Below are 15014 nucleotides of genomic sequence, written 5' to 3'. Positions count from 1 at the left end.
CCGTTGTGAGACTTGTGGGCGTGTCCAACTGCCCATGGATGTCAGATCAGATGTCAAACAAATGTCAAAAATGTCCAAAAATGAAATCAAACTGGGTAGGCTCCATTTAAAAAAACATAGCTTTAGTGTTGTTACAATATTGGGACACTCTGTAAATATACCGCAATATTTTCCGAATGTGCAGTAGAAACGTAGCTCTCATCTAGAAAAAACGAAAAGTTGATATCTTTAATAACAAGCAAGTTATGGAGCTTTTTCGCAACTCTGAGACACCCTGTATACAGTTTTCCATTAGTACCTATGTTATACAGGGTCATTAATGATTGTCCCATCCCATCGAAGTTGGCGTTGAAAACCCACACAAATTTGGGATGTGCCGCTAGCTTCGCAACGTTAGACAAACTAGTAGACAAATTTACACTACCGCCAGCAGCGCTACCTACCGGCGATGCTAGTCTCACTCATGTTATAAAGTTTGCGGCACATTCAACTACGTCACCGACGCTTACTGCGATGAGACAATAATTTATAATGACCCCGTATATAGAGCATTAATAAACCTTGGGCATTTGTTTTTATAAATATTCAAGTTCGAATTTCAGAGGCAATCATACTCAAATTAATTTCTATTAGGGAATTTTATTTGTTCTGTAGGTGCTACCAACAATGTTACAGATGTCATGTCCCAGAGTTGCGAAAAAGCTCTATAACTTGTTTGTTATTAAAGATATCAACTTTTACTTTTTTCTAGATGATAGCTACGCTTCTACTGCACATTCGGAAAATATTGCGGTATATATACAATTTGTCTCAATATTATAAAAACACTAAAGTTATGTTTTATTAAACGGAACCTACCCAGTTTCATTTTATTTTTGAACTCTATGCTAAATTATGAATCAAATTTATACAGGTCGTTTTTACTTATCTGCCATCGTTTTTGATCAGTGGCGCTTTTTTTACCAGAATTTGGAATTGCAGGGGTCCCTTCGAAAATTCGTACCTTCCAAATCGTTGCACATAAATTAAAATGATTTACGCTGTTTGATTTCTGAATGTTTGCCGCATCTGCTGAGTGTTTACTAAACAACCTGTTCAGTCGCATATGCCTACTGCGATTTTATAAACATAAAGAACTAAAAATGTCAAAAACCCTTTTTTTTCAAATGGCACCACGTATTTATTATTACACCGGTCGAAAGCTTTTTTGACAAGTTTTTGAACAATATAAGGTTTGTATAGTCGAATCTGAAAATCTAGGGTGGTATCCTAAAATCGCTAAATTTGGTGCAATTTTTCCGTTAAAAAGACAATACAAAAATATAGTAGGCCTAACAAAAGATAATCACACAATATGGTCACTCCATAAAGATGAATCAACCAACAAAACAGTGTTTAACAATTAAACATTTCATTATTTTAGTGATTTTAAGACGGCACCCTAGATTTTCACATTCGACTATACAAACCCTATACCGTTGGAAAGCTTGCCAAAAAAGCTTTCGACCAGTGCCAGTAATAAATGCGGGGTGCCATTTGAAAAAAAATAGTTTTTGACATTTTTAGTTTGTTATATTTAAAAAATCGCAGTAGGCATATGCGACTAAGCACGTTATTGAGTCAATACTTAACAGATGCGGCAAACATTCAGGAAAAGGAAGCGTCAATTATTTTAATTTATGTGCAACTATTTGGAAGGTACGAATTTTCGAAGGACCCCTGCAATTCGGAATTCTGGTGAAAAAAGCGCCACTGATCAAAAACGATGGCAGATAAATAAAAACGACCTGTGTAGATTTGATTCACAATTTAGCATAGAATCCAAAAATGAAGTCAAACTGGGTAGGTTCCATTTAAAAAACATAACTTTAGTGTTTTTATAACATTGGGACAGCCTGTATATATACCGCAATATTTTCCGAATATGCAGTAGAAGCGTAGCTATCATCTAGAAAAAAGAAAAAGTTGATATCTCTAATAACAAACAAGTTATGGAGCTTTTTCGCAACTATGGGACACCTGTATGTACTTAAGGTAAGCGCCAAAAATTCCCGCTCTGACATAGATCCAGATTTTCTAGCAGGACAAACTTTTGGCATTTAATAGATACTTATCTTAGAAAGCCTTACAAAAAAAATTGACGTTCTACGGTAAACAGTTTTTAATTGAAGGTATCTTAAACACGACGTATTCAATAAAATGGCTCAAGTGGGTCAAATCGAGTATCGAGCTGTGATAAAATTCTTGGTAAAAAAAGGTTTACTCCCTAAATTATCAAATGCAGTTTGGATGACGCGTACAGTGGAAGTTATTCTTCCTGTTCTGTAGTAAAAGAATAGGCAAAGCGCTTTCGTATGGGACAAGAGTGCCTTGAAGATGATCCAGGATCTGGTCGACCAGTAGAGGTTCGCGGATGGCAATATTGCCCTTGCTGAACAGTTGGTATTAAGTGACCACCGTTAGAAGGTTAAAGAAATATCAGAAATGGTTAAGCTTTCAAATACAAGTCTTCGCTGGATCCTGCATGACCATTTGGGAATGCATAAAGTCAGCGCAAGATGGGTTCCCAAACTTCTTTCGGCTGTTCAGCGGCAACATCGAGTTGAATGTGCACGAACACTTTTAAAGCTCTGTGGATTAGATCCAAAGGCTGTGTTGAAGACCATTGCAACAGGAGATGAAACAATGGTCTTGTACTATGATCCTCTGCCGAAAAAGGACTCGATGGAATGGCGACGTCAGGGTGAAACACCCCCAATAAAATTCAGAGTTTGTCAATCAACAAAAATGGTAATGGCCACAATTTTCTGTGATTGTGAGGGATTGCTTCTTATAGATTTTAAGGAAACTAACACCACGGTCAAGGGCAAATATTATGCAGTATTGCTTTATAAATTGCGGGACAATATACCGAGGGAAGCTAACCAGAGGCGCCCGGATACGGCATGACAATGCATCAGTTCCTACTGCCGGTGTCGCACAAGTCGCCATGCTGGATTTTGGTTTCCACTAAATCGACCATCCTCCTTGTGGCCCAGACATGACCCTTAGTGACTATTATCTGTTTGGATATTTAAAAAAATATCAATGTGGGCGACGTTTTAATGATGATAATGAGCTAAAAGCAGCGGTAGTAGCCCGTTTTGAGGATAAACCAAAAGAATATTTTTTTAAAGGGATTGAGTTGTTAATTAAAAGATGTAACAAGTGTATTGAAGTTAAGGAAGATCACATCGAAAATTAATTTGAAAAATTTTACTTTATTTTGCCTCCTTCATAGTCAGGCCGGGTAATTCTGGCGCTACCCTCTATACCTAATAATAACCTAAAATTTATATAGATCTATCCTGCTTCTCCAATCTGATCTTAAACATCTTGATAAGTGGTGGAGCAGCTAACAACAATATGCTTTGAGTGTTGAGAGTCGTTGAACATAAGTAACAGATAAATGTACCTACTCGTACAACTTTAAATTTAATCGTTAATGAGAATGCCTGTGCCTGATATTCGTTTCCTAAAGTAATCTTACGGTGGAACAGGATCTACGAAATACTTACAAAATACTATGATTTTGGCACGTAAGTACGTTACTACTTTTCTATGAGCATTGTTTGACTTAATTTTGCATGTAGTGTTTAAATGAAAGACAGTTTAACAATGTTTAGTTTATTTCTGCTGTATAAAATATAAAGACGAACTTGCTGCATTTATATTAATGTCCAGGTGGCTCTGAATGTTTATTAATGTGTATTAAACCACTTTCTTGAAGTTAGGAAGTTAGGCCTATCATAGTTCTGAAACAAAAAAAATATATATTCTTAAATCAAAGGTTAAGTACAAATCTGGATACCTTCTTGGCAATTTCTATTAAATTTTCGCCCATTCTTTCTCCCGTTTCCATTACTAATTTATAAAATACTCCTTCACTTTGTAACAATTTATGAGGATGATCGAATTCAGCTATAACTCCATCGTCCATAACTAATACTCTGTCGGAATCCATTATGGTGTGTAACCTGTGTGCGATAGTTAGAACTGTGCAATCTGCAAAGTTCGTTCTTATAGTCTTCTGTAATAACTCGTCCGTTTGGGGATCAACATTAGCGGTGGCTTCGTCCAATATCAAAATCTTGTTATTTCTTAGCAAGGCTCTGGCTAAACAGATCAACTGTTTCTGACCCACACTAAAATTAGATCCACCTTCTGACAAATTGCTGTAAAGACCTGAAGGTAGATCAGTCACAAATTCCTTTAACCGCACCTCCTCAAGAACATTCCATATTTGATTGTCTTGGTATTCTTCAAAGGGATCTAAATTTTTACGCACCGATCCCGAAAACAACACAGGCTCCTGAGGAATTATTGAGATTTTTGATCGTAACGCGTTAAGACTAATTTCCTTGGTGTCTACATCATCGATGAAAATGTTACCTTCGAAGTTTACCAGGCGAAATAAAATGGAAATCAGTGAAGATTTGCCCGCTCCGGTTCTACCAACAATTCCCACTTTCTCTCTGGGTTTGATTGTAAGATTTATGTTTTTAAGTACATAAGGAACGTTCGGCGAATATTGCATAAATACTGAGTTAAAATCTATGTTGCCAGAGTTCGGCCATAATTCTTTAGGTTTTTTGGTTTGATCAATCTCATGGTCAATTTCAACATATTCCTTTACTCGTTCAACTGAAATCATTTGATTCTCTAAATCACTCCATTGTCGTATTCCCCATTGAAATATTCCTGTCAGAGTAATACCTTGAGTTATCACAAAGCCAACATTTCCTCCATAAGTTTCTTAAAAATACTAATGGAGATGTTTGTATTAATCTGCATAATACCAACCTTTCGTCAGAGCAATTAAAGTAATTAACAAGACGTAAAACACACAAACAGTATCGAGCCAGCTGGCAAAAGCTCGATTACTGGCAAGGTTCATGTAAAATATCGAACTGTGTATGTTTTGATAATTGTCGAATTCTTTTTGTAGAATTTGTTGAGCCTCGAAAGCTCTTATCGTTGTTAGACCTTTCATGGATTCGGCAAGATGTGCAAAAATTGGGCTACGATCTAAAAACTCAAAATGATTACCCACTTTTATGAAAGATTTGTTTTATTAACAGTACTTGTCGATTCCATTCGCTTAATACTTCTGCTACTTGCCATAAAAACTCTTCTAATAAAATACATAATTGTAACTATTACAAAGGTAGGAATTAAAGTCCACGGACTTACAATACATATTGCTAACGTATAAGAACAGGTTGCTACTGCTAACTGAAATTAATATTTAACAAAATTGAAGAAACATTCCGCTAGAATTTACCTGAAGCGTATCCATTAACATATAGGGAAGTACTTCATCCAACACTCCGATGTCTTTGGAGAATCTGTTCAGTATCCTTCCTGATGAATTTGTGTAAAAAAATCTCATTGTGGCGCTCACAATACTAGTAAACATTTTATTATGTAGATGAACAGATGCCTGCATGCAACTCCTAACAAAGGACATTGACCGAGTTATTGAGAATAATATCAATAAACCAATTAAAGTGGAATAAATGTAAATACAGTTTTCTATCGTAAAAAACCGATCTTCGAAATCACTAGGCACAGTATTGTTTATGGTAATATTATGAGTCATACGTCGCTGTTCCAAATTTACCCTTGAAAAAAGAGATTAATGATGTACAACCTTTATATTAAGTACCTATTTACCAGAAGGCGATATAGTAATCAGCACCAGTTGCAAAAATTTCCGTAAGAATAAATAACAATATTAATAGGAAAAAGTTGAACCATGTACCACAAGCGCGTATATAAGTTGTGTAAACTTTGCTTGACAGTTGTCCAGATGATCTAGTTTCTTTTTCTTCGTCTTGTTCCTTTTCGTCTTTGGTGTTAATCGTTGTCTCAATTTCATTATTTTCTTCAGGTTGTTCGTGTTTTTCTGTATCTTTCAAAAGTTTTGTAAAATCTTCTCCTGAAGCCTGGAGATCTGAATAGCTCCCGGAGGCAGCTATTGCACCATTGGACATCAAATAGATCTTATCTACACTGGTTAAATATTGGACTTGATGTGTTACGAGAATAGTACATTTGTCTTTTAAGTAACCACTGATACAGTTGTTGAACAAATGTTTTCCAACACTTGCATCAACCGCAGATAAAGGATCATCAAGTAGATAAATATCTGCTTCTTTGTAGACTGCTCTGGCCAAGTTGATGCGAGCTTTTTGGCCTCCACTCAAAAGAATTCCACGTTCCCCTACGATGGTGTTGTCACCGTAAGGGAACTGTGCAATATCTTCCTCTAAGGCGCATACTCTGATAACCTCTTTGTATTTATCTGTATCCATGGATTGCCCGAAGAGTATATTTTGCCGTATGGTACCTCCAAACAACCAAGGTTCTTGATTTGCATAAGATATTCTCCCTCCAATTTCTACCGAACCACTGATTAAAGGCAATTCGTTAAGGCACAGTTGCAAAAGGCTCGACTTGCCACTACCAATAGGTCCAATTATAGCAACAACCTGAGACGGGTTTATTTCCAATTTGATATTACTCAAAGTATTTTCCATTGATGTTTCAGACCAGTTTGCTGTTGCTTCCACTATTCTGAGACCTACTTGATTGGCCACAATAGTTTTATTTTCAACTTCTTCTAATTGTAAGAAGTTTTCAAACCGTTTTATGGATACATTTGCTTGCAAAGTTCGTGCAACTGCCATTGGCAGATACAAAGATGCCGATGACATTAGCATCCCGTAGAATGAAGACACCACAAATACGTATTGTGCATTAGGATTATTTCCTGTTAGAACATATGTCAAAATGCACAAAAATATCGCAGTTCGATTAATGAAGAAAGAAAATGATGTCGTTAAGGTGTCCAAGTAGTTGGCAATTTTAATCAGTTTGATTTCACTCCTGCAAAACATGTTCTTAAGACAATTCAAGAAGACAAAACAATTTTACCTTCTGATAAAGTCGATTAGTTTTACAAAGGGTTGTTCCCATGTGTAGATTTTGATTACTTGAATTCCTGAAATTATTTCGTTCATGTTCCGAATGCGTTCATCTGTCTTCAGAGCTATTTTCAGCCTGTAAAAGGCGGATTTTTTGCTCATGAACACTAAAATTCAAATTTAGATCTTTGTCAGATTTAAGTAGATCAACTTACTTTGGAGAGGTAGTAGAAATAACACAAATACGAATCCAACTAAAGCTGTGGGTCCTGCGATCAGGTAGAGTAAATAAAGAATGATAATTACTTTCGGAATAGTTGACCAAATTGCGTTAAATACTGACCAAAATTTCACCACTTTTTGCATGTCATTGGATAATAGATTAATAATGTGACCTACAGTCGTTCGACTGAAAGATTTTTTACTGAGTGTTAATGCTTTTCGATAAATTAGTGACGAACAGGCAACTCGAACTTTCAGTGCAATTTGTAGATAGTGCAGTATAAAAAAGTGCGAAACAGCTACGTTGATAAAAATGGCAACAACTATAACGGAAGCGTAGATAATGGCGTCAGTTTGAGACGTTTTTGAATTAGGTGAGTAGTAGCCCATTAGCTTGCCCAAAGCTAACGGCTGAGACATTCTAAAAGAAACTAGATTACTTTTAACAGGAAATATTTTAAATTCTTTTTTACTTGACTATGAATTCAATGAAAAAGTACAGACACATCGAAAAAATAATGTCCCATTTGAAAATCGTCCAAATTGCTTTCCACAGAGATGGTTTAACATTTTGATTTTTTTTATCGTTCCACGCCTTCTCCAACCTTTTGACAAGCTTATCAGCTTCATGACGTTTCAGGGTTTGGTAGATGTCCTCTTCAGTTAACTCCTTTTTGAGACCTTTTTTAAACAAGGGAATGATCCAGCTAAAATGTTTATTTGTCGCTAATTCAACTTTCAATCTTTTAAGGCTCTGTTTACCAAAAAAATAAGTCGGCCAATATGTTAGAGTGTTCTTGAGGGTGTTGCGGTATTTTATGTTTGCTGATAGTGTTCTTTGTTTCCATTGCGCGGACTTGTCTACAGAACGGATTAGAAACAAAATCAAAATATGCATGCTGAGGAGAAGGACATAGAAGAGACGTTGTTTTAGAAGGAATTCAAGAAAGAATTAAGTCATCTGATTAATGATTATGAATTGCGATGAGACCATAATTTAGCAATTTTACGAGTGATTTGTATTGTGTGAGAACTTATTTTAATATTTTTTGTATAAATTTGTTTTTCTATTATTGATTAAAAAAATTGAAATTCACGCATAGTTATCGGTGCCTGAAGTGGGTCATTTTCTAACGTGTATTTCTTTTTGCATTGTTAGTAAGATCGAAACCATAGAAACCATACAAAACAGTGTGTGAAATGCGATTTCACGCACACGACTATTTCTGTGTTTCACTTCACGCACTGTATTTTATTAGTTACCTAGCAACATGGTCACTGCATTGAAACTTCAGAGTTCCTTCAAAAATTTGAATTTTTAATTTCAATTTTTTGAATCAATTATAGAAAAAATATTGTTTATATTTCGTGCGTGAAGATGTTTTTGTGCATTCAAAGGCTTATACTGCCTCGACCTTCGTCTCGGCGTAAAAGACCTTTTCATGCACAAAAAACACTCTCTTCACGCACTTAATATAAAAATAACTATTTACCTTCATGTTTTAGGTATGGCGTAAACAGCTTAATTTAAAAACCATTACAAGTACAGTCGGTGGACAAAAAAAAACTGGGACAAAAATGACAACTCTTCAAATCCAAATTTAGCAAATTTGCACCTTTTAATTCAGGCTTGCTAACAAATATGTAGGTTAACTATGATATGATGACATAAGACAAAAATGCCAAGACCCGGTTGTATAAAGCTTAGTTAACATCGTAGAGGTTAACATCGTGTCAGCTAACAACGCGTCAAGTCGGAAACCGGCCCATTTGATTGGCTGATTCAAATAAAATGTTAAATATTCTCCAATCAGATCGCTTGACATTATGTTAACTTTAACAACGACTTGACCTCATTTATGCAACCGGGCCCAAGTGTGACACTTACAAACATTTGTTCGGCGAGCAAAACAGTGTTTTTGCTAACGTTTAGCTCGTTAGCAATTGCTCGTATGATAATGCGGTTGGCTTCAAAAAAAACGGGAACTGTCAGAAAAAGTTCTGTCAGATTTTATTAAATTTTTATAGTTTGAGACGACCTTTTAGAGTTTAGGTTAAAAAACTGCACTTATGTGCCAGAAATACAGTGTGGAATAAATTGATTTAGATCTATGTAGTTACCTTTGGAATTTTTGCACATGTAAATTTTCCTGTACCGCTCTACTTTTTTTTTGAAGTGCCGAACTATTAGTTCTGTCAATAAATGTCATCAATCGAATTGACAATTGTTACAATTTACTAAATTGAATTAACAAACGTTGGTGGCCACTTTCAACACTAGCTGTGACTTGCTTTTGTTAGTTCCTTTTTAATTTCAATCTCTATTTTGCATTCATATCATCCCTTCGCAATAAATCACATTTGAAATTTTGGAATATTTTGAGGTTAGGCTTTCTTTTTTTTTGTAGAGCGGCATTTCGTATTTTAACAAGGGTAATGCAAAGGTAACTAGATGTAAATCATTTTATTCTACACTGTACTACTGTCAAACGGACACAAATTGACAAATTACATTTCCAATTCACATTAGGTCAGATTTCAATTCCCGTTTTTTTTGAAGCCAACTATACCCTCCCCAAGGCCTTGTCTAATTAGGTGTTTTTAGAATTCACTTAAATTCGGTATTACAGCTGACAAGATAACTGTCAACAGTGATTGCAAAAGTCAGTTTTATTTTGACTTTATCTTGACATCTAAAAGTTTGATACAAATGTAAGAAATTTTGACTGTCCCAGTTTTTTTTGTCCACCAATCGTATCTACATACAAAGTGATCAAGAAGAAAAGAAATCAAGAGTGCTGCCTCATTTTTTGTTTTATCGAAACATTTGTCTTAGCTTAATCGTACACATAGGTGTATAATTATTAATAAATTAATGATTTAAATGCTTAAAATTCATTTTACCACTTATTCTGGGATAATTATTGCTTACAATTACAGGAAATGTCTGTATACTTTGCCGAAATCGAAATTTTTTTGTCAAGGTTAACATCAACACCGTTGCTTTAAAACTGACGTTTCTTTGACATCGAAAATCTGCTTACCAGTGGCGTCGCGTTTGACAATAAAACTGGTAAATTACCCATTCTTACAAATGTAAAATGTTGCTCTTGTTTATTTTATAAATTGTCTCCACTATCAGATAATAATAATAATAAAATGCACAATTATAATTTCAACAATTGATGAGGTATGATTTATCATAAAGTAGCGTTTGAGGCCACAAATTGTCTACGACCATGCATTGAACACTTATTTGCATAGGATTCCACTACGACATAACCAATAATTTGCAACGCCTGCTCTGATTTGGTTTTTTTTATCACTTTGTGATCTCTATTTATGTAGAGCAGTCCGTGCAGTGCATCACGACAGACTTCAATTTTTCTACTGGTTGAGGTAGTGGGTAGGTACACAGAAAAAACATTTTTTTCACTACTAGTCTGAGAAGGCGTCATCATTTACTTCTGAACCGAGCCGAGAAGTAGAATTTCTCTCCTACTGGTTAATAATTTTTCATTATTAACCCAGGGTTAATATAATCAACAACCGTCACCTAGCAACGAAAGATTGTTGTTTATTTCATTGGTTAACGTAGACGATTTTCATAGCAACTGTTTAGAAATGACAACTCGGATCCGTCGCATCCGACAAAATAATTTTATTAATAATTATTATCAGAAAGGGTTTTAATGTATGTATATAGTAGTGAAAAAAACAGTATATTCCTAAATCACGGTAGAGAAGTCCCTTATACCATTCGCGCCGTACATCCCTCGGCGCGCCTCGGGACCTGATCTTGGCGCTCTGGCTATAATCATCAACTTCTCCACCTTGGGTACCGGGAGATCATTTAAATTTATAATTAAAGTAGGCTATGACTTTAAAATTATATTGGCAACACCGTTGATATCTTGATTTAGTTTGTCAAAGTGACGCTTCAAAATTCAATGCAAAATATGAAACTGCGAGTTAACAGTTGTATCGAACACCCGACTTGGAAACAACCCGTTTCATAATTTGTATTGAATTTTGAAGCGTCACTTTGACAATTCAAATCTAGGTGTCAATGGTGTTGCCAATATAATTTTAAAGTCTAAGCCTGCTCTAATTATAAATTTAAATGATCTCACGATATAACATACCATTGTATTAGGGTGTTCAGAAAGTTCTGAGCGTTTTTGTGGTATTCTGTTTCTCGATATAAAATAAATGTAAAATCAATTGGTAATTTTTGTTAGTTTTTTAAAATATGAAGTACACTTGTCCATAAACAATTTGACGTTTCTCAGTTAAATAATTTTCAATTGGTTACATTCTGGTAATTGATTGTTTACATGGAAAAAGAACTAAATCGTAATTTTATGTTATATGAATTTAAATGTGGATATTCAGCGGCAGCAGCCACAAGAAATACAGGGTGTATCAGAACTGGCGGATCAAAATAATACGCTGTATTCATCATCTTCTGGGAATAATAGGAAAAGTGTTCAAAAAAATCTATTTTAAATAGTGATTAGGAAAGAAGCAATTTAAACTGACCAATCCTGTTCTTGATGTTAAGTTACCTATAAATTAGTTTTCCTGCTTTATTTGTAACTATGGATGCATTTCAAATGATGCATGTGCATTGTTGGGTATCTGCATTGTTTGTGCAATGACGGACGTTTTTAGGTTAGAGCATTTTTCAGGTTATAGTATTTCTGCTAGGATGTTCCCTATTGGGAAAACGAACTGCGTACTCCTGAGCAGCAACTGTGGCACTCTCATCACACTGTCGATATAAGACAAGCATATCAAAATATTCTGAAGAAGTAAACATTAAGCGTTTTTAATGACTTTTGTAATTGTCAGAAATTATTTATTACCTATGACATAATATTCAATTATTATGTCTTTGCAACAATCAAATTTGTTTCGATAGTTACTAATATAATTTTTGAAGGTAATTTTATATCTACACGCAATTGGTCAATTAAAAACGTTCTTATTTTAAAATCCAATGAAGATGCATTTTTTTAAATATTTTTCCTATTATGACCAGAAGATGAGGATTTCACCGTATTATTTTGGTCCGCCAGTTCTGATAGACCCTGTATATGTAGAATTGAAGGTGCGGGGACGGTAAAAGAGTCTACTTGTCGGCGATGGTTTGCGAAATTTCTGAATAGGGAAGAAGGTCTTAAAGATAAGAATCGTTCGGGACGAAAGAGCCCATCTTCTATCGTTGTGGAATTGAGCTTTTAGGACAAAAATGGTTGGAAGTCATTGACAATAACGGCAAATATTTAGTTTAATTGTTGTTTAATTTTTTTAAGCAATAGATGTTTATTTATTTTTATCTATTTTTCTAAAAAACGCTCAGAACTTTCTGGACACCTAATATAATGGTATTCAATTTTATTTTAATATTTTTTTACGAGAGAAATGAGGAATTGACTGCAATTAAAATCAAATTATTAACGCTTCGAGAAATGTTAATCAATTGTTTATTATGTACTGATTTACAAAAAAATGTAGTGTGGTTGATAGAAGTTGGTAAAAACGGTATGATGTCATAATTTTTAATTTGCTTAATCATCATAACACAATGTGATAGACGTCATAAATTCTCCTTACTGATTTTCAAAACATACAAGTGATCAAACAGATAAACATTTAGTATGTACAAACGTTATTGTTTAAATTGTACAATCGCGGCCATCCAAAAGTGATCGATAGCTTGCCAAAATTTCCGTATTTTTCGTTAGATTAAATCAGGCTGTATTCATTGGCGTTCGTGCAGCAGGCGTTACTATTTTAATAATAAAAAGTTGTAATAAATAATTTTTAATAAAAATGAGGCTGAGAAGTAATTAAGGATGAACTGGAGTAACAATCTCAGCAAAAAGTTGCGGAATTCTTATAATGCTATGAAACGTTTATTACGAGAAATCAATATTTGAAAAAATAGTTTTTAATTTTTGGAAACGAATTGTAATGAGTTGCAAGTAAATTTTGTGTTTATTTTCTTGATGTTTTAGATAATTACTTACATGTGATTTTACAATCTTTTGACTTAGACTGTGACTGTACGTAAAAGTAAACAGAAGTACACTGAATTCAATTTTCATTGTATTTTTGTTAAAGTTCATAACGTAACTGTAGTAAAACGTGAGATATGAGTGTAATATTGCATACCAACGTAAATTATATGCATTTTGTTCACTTTTTATTGAAATTAAAACAGGTACATAACCTCAAAAACCGTGTTTTTCCACATACATATAATTAGCGATTACATGGAAAATCCTCGACCAACTTTTTTTGTAAATTCATTAGAAAATTCTACGATATCGATACTTTATGTGTGAAAAATTTAAGAAAAATTGGCCATTTTGAAATATGTTTTTTATCAATTTATATATGAGCATTGATCGATTTCTCATAAGAACACGTGTAAAATATCTCGAAACTTTAAAAGGTAATAACTTTAAAATTCCTCGATCAAATTTTTTTAATTTGGCACAGTACTTTAGCATGGATAGAAGGACTATTGTACCAATTTTGAGCAATTTTCGCCATTTTGCTTCCCAAGCCTGTTTTCTTGCCAACGCCTCTTTATGTTGAAGATGCAAGTCTTACTGCAATGTAATTGTCTCGCCACAGCAGCCAACGACCAATTTTCTTCTAGTTTTGCAATAGCCCTAGCTGTCTGAATCGGAGTGAGATGTAGCATTTAAAAAAAAATAGTTTCAATAATTTTTTTAACGCTAGTGTCAAACTTTGACATTTTAGGACGCCTATGATTTAAAGTAAAAATCAAACTATAAAAAAAAGTTCACTTTTGGATGACCGCGATAGTACTTTTGGATGTTGGCTTAATAGGTAAATGCAGTTTAAATCTTTGTTAGAACAGTTTCATTATTTCTCTGTGTGAGATAATCTAACAATAAATTCAAATAAACGATTGAAAATATGTAAAATGCATTTATTTATTATTTTACGACAGATAAATTCTGTTTCAAAAAACGTTCTATTGAGTAGCAATTAGTTGTCACTAACAATCAAGTTTACGGTCACGCTTTCACCGTGTACCAAATTGCACCAGAAAAACATTCGACTACAAACTCAGGGCTATAAAACCAACTTCATACATTTTTAATATGAATTTTAAAGACTTTGTATACCTATATGAACTGGAATTCAGAGAGGCATTCATATTCATAATATTTTTTAGGCCACTCATCTCTAAACATACGTAGATACACCTACCTTCTAAAAACGTGAACAGTTAATTAAACGATACACCTTGTCGTTTTAGGTTGTCCACCTTTTGTAAAACACGTCTGTACTTGTGCAAATTTGACGAGCAACTAACAACTATACAATTAACCCCCAAACTAAAGATGCTAGATGCTGATATTTAGTGCTTCACGATTTAGAAGAATTATTTACCTAATGTTGACCAATATTGTGAAATACCTGCTATACAGAATGCAGAATTAAGTAAATGAGTAGTGCTTAGATGACAGTCTATTTGGAAGTGCCACCTGAAAAACCGTTGTTTTTTGAAAAGTAATCAAGAATTGTCAGCCAACAAGATTTAATTTTTTAAATACGACATCGTGAAAGTTGACAAGGGATTTTCAGGCAAATGAACAACGAACGTATCATAATGGTTGCCTATGTCACCATCCCTGCCGTAAACATTCTTGTACAGGCTCTGCCATTTCTATTGAAACACCATCTGTTGATTTTTCCTAAAATTTAGCAATGTGTAGCAGGTTCGGTTGATTGTAAAACGGCTTTTAGTAAGAAATTTGAAATTCTGAAACGTCAAAG

The 15014-nt window shown here is 34.3% G+C and overlaps 2 protein-coding genes across 6 annotated transcripts in view; one reads left to right on the top strand and one right to left on the bottom strand.

Annotated features, from left to right (window-relative positions):
* The window catches only part of LOC138132115 (sialin-like), an 84744-nt gene that overhangs the window by 21454 nt on the left and 48276 nt on the right, over positions 1–15014 (top strand). The gene's annotated exons all lie outside the window — the stretch shown is intronic.
* Positions 3647–14695, bottom strand: LOC138132107 (probable multidrug resistance-associated protein lethal(2)03659). Its single transcript, XM_069049487.1, has 11 exons — positions 14445–14695; positions 7953–8051; positions 7664–7897; positions 7184–7611; positions 6979–7135; positions 5716–6930; positions 5324–5663; positions 5124–5274; positions 4843–5067; positions 3851–4794; positions 3647–3794 (listed from the first exon to the last, which is right to left on the bottom strand). Exons 2-11 carry the CDS (start codon positions 8036–8038, stop codon positions 3741–3743), a joined length of 3834 nt encoding a protein of 1277 aa, XP_068905588.1. The 5' UTR covers positions 8039–8051; positions 14445–14695; the 3' UTR covers positions 3647–3740.

The sequence above is a fragment of the Tenebrio molitor genome, chromosome 5, assembly GCF_963966145.1.
Source record: "Tenebrio molitor chromosome 5, icTenMoli1.1, whole genome shotgun sequence".
NCBI classification, from domain to species: domain Eukaryota; kingdom Metazoa; phylum Arthropoda; class Insecta; order Coleoptera; family Tenebrionidae; genus Tenebrio; species Tenebrio molitor.
The sequence above is the reverse complement of the archived record's forward strand: the minus strand, read 5'-3'. Positions and strand labels throughout refer to the sequence as shown.